Source organism: Pristiophorus japonicus, chromosome 11 (genome assembly GCF_044704955.1).
Source record: "Pristiophorus japonicus isolate sPriJap1 chromosome 11, sPriJap1.hap1, whole genome shotgun sequence".
Classification (NCBI taxonomy): Eukaryota; Metazoa; Chordata; class Chondrichthyes; family Pristiophoridae; genus Pristiophorus; species Pristiophorus japonicus.
Genome location: NC_091987.1, coordinates 44,435,327 through 44,449,147, shown reverse-complemented (window position 1 = coordinate 44,449,147; position 13,821 = coordinate 44,435,327). Strand labels below are relative to the sequence as shown.

Sequence of the window (13,821 nt, the reverse complement as noted above, 5' to 3'; positions counted from 1 at the left end):
TCCGAGCATGTGCATCACAGCCTATGTAATCTTGTCCTGACCTGCCATCCACCTTTCAGCAGAGGACACTGGAATAGGACCCATTACTTTTTTTTCTTCCCCCCTCCCTAGCCGCAGGATGTTCAGGCCAACTGCAGCACCTCTAATGCCAATCTGGCTGAGGTCAGCTGTTAACAAACTATGGATCGTATAGCTCCATGTGCTCCCTTAACCAATAGAAACCTGGGGGAGGGGCTACCTTATCGCATTTTTGACTACACAGCCTTCCCTTTCAGCACTCCTGGGGGCGAGAGGATGAAGATTTTATTTTTATTTTGAGGAGGTGATTGAATTTGTTTTTTTGTACTTGGGGATGAGAAGGTTACAAACCAAGCCTCTGGGTGAAAGATTTAATTTTAAAATTTACACAAAATATACTATCCAAAAAAGATTGCTACAGGGATGCCAAGAATTAAAATGTCACTACAGAAAATGACTTGCATGTCTGTCTGTAGTGAAGCTTCAAGTGAAACACATTGCCATGCTATTCTAGTTTTTAGTCTTGGAAACTCATAAGCTAATTAACCATACAAAGTAACAGTCACATAACGTAAGATCGTTTGGAATAGAATACTGACTTTTTTTTTCATTCTGATGCAGCAATCATCATAGGGCCTGACGGACATCCTATAACTGTTTACCCATGTATGATCTGTGGGAAAAAATTTAAGTCCAGGGGCTTCCTGAAGAGACACATGAAAAATCATCCAGAGCAGCTGACCAAGAAAAAATACCAGTGTACTGACTGTGATTACACGACCAACAAGAAAACCAGTTTACACAACCACCTGGAGAGCCATATGCTGATAAGCAAAGTGGAGAAGACCTATGAGTGCGATGAATGTGGCAAGATGTTTTCTCACCCAGGAGCACTGGTTTCCCATAAGTTGATTCACCGGGAAAAGGGAGCCACAAAGATGCACAAGTGCAAATTTTGCGAATATGAGACTGCGGAGCAGGGGCTTCTGAATCGCCACCTCTTGGCCGTGCACAGCAAGAATTTCCCTCACATCTGTGTGGAGTGTGGAAAGGGGTTTCGCCATCCATCAGAGCTGAGGAAGCACATGCGAACCCACACTGGGGAGAAACCCTACCAGTGCCAGTACTGTGACTACAAGTCAGCTGATGCCTCAAACCTGAAAACCCACATGAAGACAAAGCACAGCAAGGATCTGCCATTCAAGTGCGAGCATTGTTTGATGACATTCACAGATGCCAAAGAACTGCAGAAACATGCCGCCATTCATCAGGGACACAAAACCCACCAGTGCACACACTGCGATCATAGGAGTTCCAACTCCAGTGATCTGAAGCGCCACATTATTTCAGTCCATACCAAGGACTACCCTCACAAGTGCGAGGTATGTGACAAGGGCTTTCATCGACCCTCGGAGCTCAAGAAACACATGTCAACTCACAAGGGTAAAAAACTGCACCAGTGTAGGCACTGTGACTTTAAAATTGCAGACCCCTTTGTTCTTAGCCGTCATATTCTTTCAGTTCACACTAAGGATCTGCCGTTCAGATGTAAACGTTGCAAAAAAGGCTTTCGGCAACAGGTTGAGCTCAAGAAGCACATGAAGACCCACAGTGGCAAAAAGGTTTATCAGTGTGAGTACTGTGAGTATAGCACTACCGATGCCTCAGGCTTTAAACGGCACGTTATTTCTATTCACACGAAGGACTATCCGCATCGTTGTGATTACTGCAAGAAAGGCTTCCGCAGACCTTCAGAAAAGAACCAGCATATCTCTCGACATCATAAGGATGCTGTTTTGGTCGAGGGGTTATCATGAACTACTTTCAAGTTAGGAAGCAATTGCTTCTAGTACATTTGTTGTTCGATAAAGAATATTTGTGTCCATTCATTGTTAAAGACTTGGAAGTTAAGTTCACTCTGATTACTGAACTAACTTTTCCCCCTCTCCATTTGTATTGTGTCATAGATTGGAGATCTAGCCTAAATTGAAAAGTTGTATATCCTTTAACTTAGAAATCCATTAAATGGACATTTTTTGCAACATTGTGTCAGCTCTTTTAAGAGATGAAAATAACAACCTAGCTGCAACCAATCAGCTGCAGTTTTATGGTCCCTGCCATTATATAATTACTGGACCCAAAATTAGCTATTTTATACGAGAACAATTTAGCTTCAGATTAATTATTGATGGCAAATGTGGCCCTTTATCAGTTTGTCTCATTGCTCAGTTTTGTTGAAGTGCTACAGTTTATGTGCTTGCTTGCTAACTGGCTGAAATCCATGTTTTCAGCATATCCTTCTGTATTTTGAAATTTCATTTGGTGTTTGAGCCATAGTTATATTTTTTCACCTACGCTTCTGATGCTGCAATGTATTCTGGTAATAGTATGTTTTCAGTCCTTGTTTGGATTTCAATTTTTATTACAATTTCATGTTTTAGAAAGAGAAGAAAACTTCACTGACATAATCTTGAGCCTAAAGGCATCTGCCTTACTACATTTTACCTGTATTTCCAGATGTGCTTCATTCCTCTGTGTCAGGTGTGCATCATTGTGGCAGAATTCTCTCAGCTAATTTACTTTTCCAGATATTGTGTAAAAGGAATTACATCACTCATGTTTTTACAAGTGTACACATTTTTCCAGAATTATATTTTGCCAATGTCTGTATCTTGTATAAATAAAACAAATAGCACTATAAGTTTTCTAAACAAAAAGTCCAGTGCTTTCTGTTGTATAATGCAGCTTAATCTTAAATTAGCAGTTTAAAGGAAAAATATGTGCGTATTAGTATCTGTTCTGCATGAGCTGCAAAAACTATATTTTAAAAGAAACAACTCTGATGTATGCAGTATCCTGCTTTATACCATGTACCTCAGTTTGGTCATAGTGAAGGGGCGGGGAGAGAGAGACTGGTGTTTTCTGTCGACTTAAATCTTTATAACACAAATACAAAAAGAAAGGATCCACCTTTTAAAGTATTGAGAAACCACTGTCAGGTAAAATACAAAATGGAATAACCTGAAGCAATCTTCAAGTACAGTATGTTCACTTGGAAGCAGGATAAAATTGGAAAGTTGAGACAAATAAGAAAGAAAATTGCAGTATAATTCAGCAATTTCAGGTTTGTGTAATTTTTTTAATTGTCTGATGTTTCGAGCCAGTGTGCTACTTCTAATTTCTACAGCAACCTGCAAGGTTTGAAATTGGCCTTTATGTATATCAGCAACATGTAAATGGCGTGCAAGTTGAAATAAATTTCAAATGGAAGAGCTACAAATGATATCATTATGTAACTGGCAAACTCTAATTCCGCTATATGTTCTCAAGGCATTAGACACCTTTGGCTGGTAAATGGGGGAAAGAAAACATGGTACAAAGCAACATTCCTTTACTGTGAAATATTTTTGGAAGCAGTGATTAGCCATTATTTAAATTCTTCAGAAAGCAGTCATTTAATTTGAACTGGCATATTCTATCCTTAAGGAAAGTGCTTTTAAACAATAAATTTGTTGAAATCATTCCAGAATGTTTTCGTTAGTGAGGAGCACTAAAAACAGATTGCAATTCTATTAAATTTTAATCTTTGCTCTTTAACCCCCTTCCCACCTTAGTACAAAATACACAGCGTAAACTCTGTTATTTCTTTGGTACCTGCTTAAAATAACATATTTTGCAGTGCACTGAAATAGATACTACGTAGCAGTTATGTAAATTTTCTATTTTAGTTGGCTATTTTCACCCCCCATCCTTTTTTAAATTAACGTGAGTCTAATATTGCAACAATGCCACAGTCTCTTTGTTGTGCTTTGTAATGGAAATTCATGCACTCCATAATATCCACTCTACATGGATGAAATTTAGTTGAGTTATTATCTCATCAGAAACACATTTGGCGTTAAATTTTCTACTCTGATATTAGGAACTTTAAAAAAAACCTTTTAAACTGTACACTGACAACAGATGCTGTGCTAATGGTCAAGCTTGAGCACTCATTGTACTTGTAGTGCCAGAGGCTGTGATGCACACCATCCCCACAACGATCTGGTGCTGGTTCCACTTATTGAGACTTTTGGAGAATAATGAAAAAGTGATGGAGAAGGGGCAATAAGGGAAAATGTATATGTTTAAAAATTTATTTAAAAAATTGAAAGACATATACTGTATTAAAGTTAATAGTTACTTATTGTGCGGACATAATTACATGCTTTGAAAGGTAATTTTAGCTGTTAAACAATTGAATTGTTTAATGGATTTGATCCGTCTTTTGGGACAGCAGAGGGAAATTTTTGAATGGATGTAGAATTTTTTACTGGAATTAAGTGTAAACTGTTCGATTTAAAAAGCCAGCTGATTTGAGAAGGAAGTTTTATGTCCCTGTGCCTGTAAACAGAACCATCCTCTGTGACATTATTGTACTTAACAATGTACTTCATATAATCTGTAAACAAATAAAATTCAGATTATTTTCCTTTGCATCATTTACTGAATCTTCCCCACAGTCTTTCGTAATTAAGTTGTTAGTAATGAAGACATTTTTGTACAGGTTTTTAATAGCTAATAAATCTTTGAGATTGTAAGGAGTAGCAAGTCAGGTTACTCGTGTTTTAAATATTTCTTTGTGCAGGCTACTGCGTATTGCCCCTGCACATTCTGGACTTGGATTTCAATGTTGCCATGCAGCCAGGATGGAGATCTCTGAGGACAGTTGAGGTCAGGTTTGAGTAATTTCAAATGGACAAGGTCAAATCAAGCTAAACATGAATGGATTGAGCAACATGAACAAGAAAGATCATACAAGTGTTGCACTGGAGGAGATAGTGGACAGTGCATTGGGCCACTAACATAGTGTGCCATGGATGAACAGGATGCTGGTCTGTACCATAGTTCCTGATCTCAGTTGTCATCACTAAGGTATTCAAACCGAGGCCAGGTAGCAGCCCCCACCTCCATTCCTGACAAAATAAGAAAAGTTAAGAGAAGTAACCACAGGCTGTTCTTGCATGTTAGCCAACATATTGTGCCTGAGCTGGTTTTTATTTGGAATGAGGCATTGGAGAGAGACCAAAGACAGAATAGTTTGGGTGTAATATTTGCACGAGTGCACTTGCATGATTTTGATGAGGCAAAAGCAACTCTGGAAATAGAAAGATACAGCAGACACATGAGCTGCCACTCTTGCATAAGAACACAAGTGTCAGTTATGCCTCTAGGTCAGTGGTGGGCAAAATACAGCCCGCAGGCCATATCCGGCCCGCCAAGTCATTCTATTCGGCCCGCTGGATGGGACAAAAAATGAATGCAAGCCGGAGCTCGAGCTGCACATTTGTCTATCCACTTTCACTTCGCATAGATCAGAGACAGACCCGAACTGCAGCTAAGGAAAAACCATAATAATACTTCATTCAAATTAATAATTTGCAAAAGTGATTCTCCCTGGCCCAATCCTAAAAGGATCCATTCTGTGATTCTGGGCCCCAATGGCAGATACCCATACCCAGAATGCACTGCGTACTCAAATATGCTCTATCCAATTTAGAGTGGAGTCATGGCTGCTCATCACCATTACTCTTTTACCAAAGAAAGTTACTAGAGGGGCATCTTTCCTCTTCCGGTATCCAGAGTAGGACAGCAGGGGAGTTTTCATCTAACACCAATTGAGACGGCTTTAGTAATTGCACAGGGGCATAAGGATGACTTGAGGTAGGGAATTAATGCTGACACAGGCTCTAAAGGGAGTACAGTTTTATTCCACAGCCCTGATTTACAGAGACCAGAAGTAACCATAACATTTTCAACTTTTATCTTTGATTCATTTCTAAGCAGTATCGAATACATGTGTATGTAAGATAGCAGCTAGCTAACTATCTGAATTTTATGTTTATGCAATGTTAATGTTTATGCAATGTTCCCTCTAATGTTTTGTGTGTGCGCAGTCGCCTTAAATGTACTGCATGGCTGGCCACTATAAAGCCGTACATGCGCAATATCTCTTCCAGCGGCAAGAGCTGGGGAGCGGCCTGCGAGGGATTCCAATTGTTGAGCGACCGTGCAGCCGCGCGCCTTAGATGAAACATTGGTGGACGGCCCTCAACAGCTCACCAAAACTCCAGCCCAAATAATTGCCCACCCCTGCTCTCGATGACCAGATTTTTGGGGGATGGTAGTGGAGGTGCAAACACATTCCAGAGGTAAATCCTGAATAGGTTGTTATGCAAGATCACTTCTGTATTCGGGTGATGGACTTGTGGCATGTCTGCTCCATTTTACAGATATTGTTACATCTGGTCTCCTCGAGGAACCGAGGATAATCTATCTAAGAGCAATGAAACTCAGCAGACCTCACCCTTACTCAACATAGGCACACATGTAATTTGACACTGCCTTCATCGTTAAGGATGCAACCATCAGATTGCAATTTAAAGCCCACAAATCTGGGCAGCACTGGTAACTCTAGTATAAATTTCACTTTATGGTCATAGAATTTCAACCCTCTTCTCAAAATAAGCCATTTCTCAGCTTCCACTGATAGACCCACTGATGTATACTCTAACAGCATGAAGTCAGAAACTTGGAAGGTGAGCAGGTGGATCATTAATCCAGTGTACAACATATGTAAGAGCTAGGCTAGTTATTTCTCGGTAACGTACTCGTGAAAATATTGCTTCCCAGCTGGCTCATTGCTCAGAGTGAAGGTTGTAGGAATGTTGATACACGTATATCATATTAGTTTACCCTATAAACTTCCATTTCTTTAAGGCATATAAATAGTAAATGGGAAGTGAGAGGAAGGATGTGGCCAATTAAGGTCCAAAAAAGAGACCTACACTTGGAGGCAGAGGGTATGGCTGAGGTACTAAATGAGTACTTTGCATCTGTTGTCACCAAGGAAGAAGATGCTGGCATAGACAGTAAAGGAGGAGCTAGAGGAGATAATGAATGCGATAAGAATTGATAAAGACGAGGTACTAGAAAGGTTGGCTGTACTTAAAGTAGATAAGTCACCACAACTGGATGGAATGCATCCTAGGAGGCTGAGTGAAGTGAAGGAAGAAATCGTGGAGGTACTGGCCATAGTCTTCCAATCCTCCTTGGAAACAGGGCTGGTGCCGGAGGACTGGAGAATTGCAAATGTTACACCCTTTTTGAAAAAGGGTGCAAAGATAAACCCAGCAATAGGCCAATCGGTTTAACCTTGGTAGTGGGGAAGCTATTAGAAACAATAGTCAGGGACAAAATAAACAGTCACTTGGACAAGTGTGGATTAATTGAGGGAAGCCGGCATGGATTTGTTAAAGGCAGATCGTGTTTAACCAAATTGAGTTTTTTGATGAGGTAACAGAGAGGGTTGATCAGGGCAATGTGGTTGACGTAGTGTATATGGATTTCCAAAAGGCATTCGACAAAATGCCACATAATAGCTTTGCCAGCAAAATTGAAACCCATGGTATAAAAGGGATGGCAGCATGGATACAAAATTAGCTAAATGACAGGAATCAGAGAGTAGCGGTGAATGGTTGTTTTTAGGACAGGAGGAAGGTATACAGTAGTGTTCCCCAGGGATTGGTACTAGGTGGCACTAGGTTGGTACTAGCAGCATAGTGGCCTCGACCTGCGAGCGACCATCAGCGGCAGGTCAGGGCCATAAAAGACGAGTGCTGAGCGGCAGCCTGGAGCAGCGTGGCAGAGTGCCACTGCAAGGTATAGTGCGAGTTGGTGCAGGAGGGCGACGGCAGCGAAGAGGGCTACTGGATTGGATGTCATCAAGGTCCAGGTCAGTGATTAGAGCATGGGCAGGTACAGCAGGAGTGGTGAGTGATTGTGGAGCGATGCGGTCGGGGCCCAGGAGAGGCGTGAGTTCATCTGCGGTCATCTCCCTCCAAAACAGATACATCATCTCGGGTAATGTTGGGGGAGATGGCTCATCAGGGGAAGGTAGCAGCAGCCAAGTCCATGGCACCAGCAATGGCTCTGATGCACAGGAGGGCAGGAAATAGAGTGGGAGAGCTATAGTGATAGGGGATTCTATTGTAAGTTCCTGCTGCCGCAAAAGAGACCCAGGATGGCATGTTGCCTCCCTGGTGCAAGGGTCAAGGATGACTCGGAGTGGCTGCAGCACATTCTGGAGGTGGAGGGTGAACAGCCAACTGTCGTGGTACATATAGGTACCAACGATATAGTTAAAAATAGGGATGAGGTCCAACAAGCTGAATTTAGGGAGTTAAGAGTTAAATTAAAAAGTAGGACTTCAAAGGTAGTAATCTTAGGATTGCTATCAGAGCCATGGGCTAGTCAGAGTAGGAATTGCAGGATAACTCAGATGAATATGTGGCTTGAGGAATGCTGCAATGGGGAGGGATTCAAATTCTTGGGACATTGGAACCGGTTCTGGGGGAGGTGGGACTTGTACAAACGGGATGGTCTGCACCTGGGCAGGACCGGAACCGATGTCCTAGGTGGAGTGTTTACTAGTGCAGTTGGGGAGGGTTTAAACTAAAATGGCAGCGGGATGGGAATCTTTGCATGGAGGCAGAGGGAAGTAAAAAGGGGCAGAAACAAAAGGTAGGAAGGAGAAAAGCAAGAGTGGAGGGCAGAGAAATCAAGGGCAGAAATAAAAAAAAGGCCACATTACAACATAATTCTAAAAGAACAAAGAGTGTTAAAAAAACAAGCCTGAAGGCTCTGAGTCTCAATGCGAGGAGCATTCGTAATAAGGTGGTTGAATTGATTGCGCAGATAACTGTTAACGGATATGATGTAATTGGGCTTATGAAGACATGGCTCCAAGATAACCAAGGCTGGGAACTCAACATCCAGAGGTATTCAATATTCAGAAAGGATAGACAGAAAGGAAAAGGAGGTGGGGCAGCGTTACTGGGTAAAGAGGAGATTAACGCAATAGTAAGGAAGGACATGAGCGTGGATGATGTGGAATCTATATGGGTAGAGATACGAAACACCAAAGGGCAGAAGACGTTAGTGGGAGTTGTGTACAGACCACCAAACAGTAGTAGGGAGGTTGGGGATGGCATCAAACAGGAAATTAGGGACAGGTGCAATAAGGGTACAGCAGTTATCATGGGTGACTTTAATCTACATATTGATTGGGCTAACCAAACTGGTAACAATACTGAGGAGGAGTTGTTCCTGGAGTGTATAAGAGATGGTTTTCTAGACCAATATGTCGAGGAACCAACGAGAGAGTAGGCCATCTTAGACTGGGTCTTGTGTAACGAGAGACGATTAATTAGCAATCTGGTCGTGGGGAAGAGTGACCATAATATGGTACAATTCTTCATTAAAATGGAGAATGACACAGTTAATTCAGAGACTAGGGTCCTGAACTTAAAGAAAGTAAACTTCGACAGTATGAGACGTGAATTGGCTAGGATAGACTGGAGAATGAGACTTAAAGGGTCGACGGTGGATAGCAATGGCAGTAATTTAAATATCACATGGATGAGCTACAACAATTGTACATCCATGTGTGGAGCAAGAATAAAAAACGGGAAGGTGGCTCAACCGTGGCTAACAAGGGAAATTAGGTAAAGTGTTAAATCCAAGGAAGAGGTATATAAATTGGCCAAAAAAAGCAGCAAACCTGAGGACTGGGAGTAATTTAGAATTCAGCAGAGGAGGACTAAGGATCTAATTAGGAAGGAGAAAATAGAGTATGAGAGTAAGCTTGCAGGGAACATAAAAACTGACTGTAAAAGCTTCTATAGATATGTAAAGAGAAAAAGATTAGTGAAGACGAATGTAGGTCCCTTGCAGTCAGAATCAGGTGAATTCATAATGGGGAACAAGGAAATGGCAGACCAATTGAACAAATACTTTGGTTCTGTCTTCACTAAGGAAGACATGAATAACCTCCCGAAAATACTAGGGGACCGAGGGTCTAGCAAGAAGGCGGAACTGAGGGAAATACTTATTCGCCAGGAAATGGTGTTAGGGAAATTGAAGGGACTGAAGGCCGATAAATCCCCAGGGCCTGATAGTCTGCATCCCAGAGTACTTAAGGAAGTGGCCCTAGAAATAGTAGATGCATTGGTGGTCATTTTCCAACATTCCATGGACTCTGATTCAATTCCTATGGATTGGAGGGTAGCTAATGTAACACCACCTTTTAAAACAGGAGGGAGAGAGAAAACAGGGAATTATAGACCAGTTAGCCTAACATCGGTGGTGGGGGAAATGCTGGAATTAATTATTAAAGATGTAATAGCAGCGCATTTGGAAAGCAGTGACAGGATCGGTCCAAGTCAGCATGGATTTATGAAAGGGAAATCATGCTTGACAAATCTTCTAGAGTTTTTTGAGGATGTAACTAATAGAGTGGATAAGGGAGAACCAGTGAATATAGTATATTTGGACTTTCAAAAGGCTTTTGACAAGGTCCGACGCAGGAGATTAGTGTACAAAATTAAGGCACATGATATCGGGGGAATAGTATTGACGTGGATAGAGAACTCGTTGGCAGACAGGAAGCAAAGAGTAGGAATAAATGGGTCCTTTTCAGAATGGCAGGCAGTGACTGGTGGGGTGCCGCAGGGCTCAGTGCTGGGACCCCAGCTTTTTACAATATACATTAATGATTTAGACGAAGGAATTGAATGTAACATCTCCAGGTTTGCAGATGACACTAAGCTGGGTGGCAGTGCGAGCTGCGAGGAAGATGTTAGGAAGCTGCAGGGGGAATTGGACAGGTTAGGTGAATGGACAAATGCATGGCAGATGCAGTATAACGTGGATAAGTGTGAGGTTATCCACTTTGGTGGCAAAAACAGGAAAGTAGATTATTATCTGAGTGGTGAGAGATTAGTAAAAGGGGAGGTGCAACGAGATCTGGGTGTCATGGTACATCAGTCATTGAAGGTAGGCATGCAGGTACAGCAGGCAGTAAAGAAAGCAAATGGCATTCTAGCCTTCATAGTGAGGGGATTTGAGTATAGGAGCAGGGAGGTCTTACTGCAGTTGTACAGGGCCTTGGTGAGACCACACCTTGAGTATTGTGTACAGTTTTGTTCTCCTAATCTGAGGGAGGACATTCTTGCTATTGGGGGAGTGCAGCGAAGGTTCACCAGACTGATTCCCGGGATGGCAGGACTGACATATGAAGAAAGACTGGATCGACTAGGCTTATATTCACTGGAATTTAGAAGAATGAGAGGGGATCTCATAGAAACATATAAAATTCTGACGAGATTGGACAGGTTAGATGTAGGACGAATGTTCCCGATGTTGGGGATGTCCAGAACCAGAGGTCATAGTCTAAGGATAAGAGGTTGAGCCATTTAGGACCGAGATGAGGAGAAACTTCTTCACTCAGAGAATTGTGAACCTGTGGAATTCTCTACCACAGAAAGTTGTTGAGGCCAGTTCATTAGATATATTCAAAAGGGAGTTAGATGTGGCCCTTACGGCTAAAGGGATCAAGGGGTATGGAGAGAAAGCAGGAATGAGGTACTGAAGTTGCATGATCATATGGAATGGTGGTGCAGGCTCGAAGGGCCGAATGGCCTACTCCTGCACCTATTTTCTATGTTTCTATGTTTCGGGGCCCAGAAGAGACGAGGGTCCAGGGGCAGCATGGGCCAGCCCACACTGCGATTGTGTGCGTACTCAGTCCGTGCAGCAGAGCTGGTCTCCAGTCATCTTGGTTAATCCTTGCCACTTGACCAAGACCTAGCTCTATCAGGCCCGTGTGGTGGCAGTTGTACAATGGCCACCACACGTTAAAAAAATCCACGCACAGGCATCTTCCACGCTTCAGAATGTAGTTCGGGATCTGGTTTATTAGGTCTCCCATTGAAACACCTGTGAACTCATCCCTTTTTGGCATGGAAGTAAGTCATCCTCGATACGAGGGACTGCCTATGATGATGGTACTAGGACCACTGCTTTTCTTGATATATATTAATGACTTGGATATGGGTGTACAGAGCACAATTTTGTATAGTGAAAAGTGAGGAGGATAGTGATGGACTTCAAGAGGACAGTGAAAGGCTGGTGGAATGGGCGGACATGCAGCAGATGAAATTTCACGCAGAAAAGTGTGAAGTGATACATTTTGGTAGAAATAATGAGGAGAGGAAATATAAACTAAAGGGTACAATCCTAAATGGGTGCATGAACTGAGAGACCTAGGGGTATATGTGCACAAATCGTTGAAGGTGGCAGAGCAGGTTAAGAAATCAGTTAAAAAAGATTACACGATCCTGGGCTTCATGAATAGAGGTATAGGGTTAGATTTTACTCTTTTGTGCAGATCACCCAATGATTCCAGCGTGCGTGGTAAAAATGTTTTTCAGATCGGCAGCTTGTTGCCCATTTTCAAAGCCCCTAGACTCCATTTTAAAAATTGGGCGTTACCGCGAGCGATCTGAAATGGCCGTTAGCGTTAAATCTCTCCGACCTTCTGCTGTAAAGTGTCGTCTTCCTTAGCAATGGCATGGCAACGCTCGATTCCCACGATTCAGGAATTTAAGGGTCATCATTACATGCGCATAAGAGGAGACAGAGAGAGAGGGAGAGCTGAGAGGGTGAAGGCGTGTGTGGGTGTGGTGTGGCTGCTTTGGGAGGAAGGAGGGAGAGTTTCGAGCTTTACAGCAAATTGTGCCAAAAAACTTAGCCTTTACCAGCCAGATATTTTCCCGAATTTGGTGCCTATAATGGAGGGAGTGGAGGAGGCGACACAGCACGCTGTGGAGACTGACGCTAGCGACAGCAGTGAGCTGGGAGAGGAGCACATTGGAGGATGCAAAAGAGCAAGGAGGTTCTCGGACGAGGCTAATGCCTTCCTCATGCAGGAGCTCGAGTCACGCTGGGGTGATTTGACACAGGGAGGGCGTGGGAAGCCCACCCCAAAGGCCTACCAGAGGATATGGGCTGAGATAGCAGAGGTGGTCTCGTCGGTGACCAACGAGGTGCGTGAGGGCAACCAATGCCGCAAGCGATGGAACGATCTTGTGGGATCCGCAAGAGTAAGTATAACATTTATTTACATGTACTTTTGTATTTACATAATTTGATTTGTAAGAGTCATGAGTGACTATCATCAGATGTGAGGTCTTTCACTTTTACCGGGAATGTTGTACTCAAAGCCTGCGGTCATTGTGCACGTCTTTAGGTAAAGAATGATCATTATCAGAATAATCATGATTACATCCGTCGGTTATGTGTTGTATCAGTGTCTGTGACAGAACCTAGTAATGATATCACGCAATTATCTCATGCCATGTCATCCTGTTACCTTTTACAGAAGAAGCTATCGACGAATAAGTCCGAGCAGAGGAGGACAGTTGGGGGGACACCAGTCATCAGCAACATCACTGAAATTGAGGAACGGGTGCTCGCACTAGTGGGGAGGTACCCCCAGACGGCCACGCAGACAGCTGCAGACCCTGAAGTGATGCCACGTGAGTAAAGTATACACCATTGCGTGATATAAAATCAATAGATGCCACACCCACTCATATCCGAACAATAATATATGATAGATGATTTCTAAAAGTGTCCTATAAATAATGCTGGCCTCATGAAAATCATTGCAATGCAGAATGTGTTGATGGTCATGAAATGTGATGTCTGTGATGATTTTGAGAGCAGTGGTGCTTTTGTCGTGCATATGCTGTGTGTAGCGCTGGATTCACCTTGTGATCCTAGCACACCCTTCTTCTCTAATAACCTCATTTGTGTTTTGCAGATCAGCCAGCAGCGTGGCCCCAGACAAGACCACAGAGGCCAGTAGGTGGGGGCGCAGGGCCGGACTCACCGGACAATCCTACATTTGGTGCTGAGGAG

General features: G+C 42.8%; 1 protein-coding gene across 4 annotated transcripts in view; it reads left to right on the top strand.

The window, feature by feature from the left end:
- Window positions 1-4,499, top strand: part of LOC139276020 (zinc finger X-chromosomal protein-like) — a 58,118-nt gene extending 53,619 nt beyond the window's left edge. For all 4 annotated transcript variants that reach the window (XM_070893376.1, XM_070893374.1, XM_070893375.1 and 1 more), the window contains one exon: window positions 640-4,499. In XM_070893376.1, the coding sequence (XP_070749477.1) occupies window positions 640-1,835 (1,196 nt within the window). In that variant the 3' untranslated portion in view covers window positions 1,836-4,499. The remainder of the gene's footprint in view (window positions 1-639) is intronic.
- The last annotated feature ends 9,322 nt before the right edge of the window (window positions 4,500-13,821 follow it).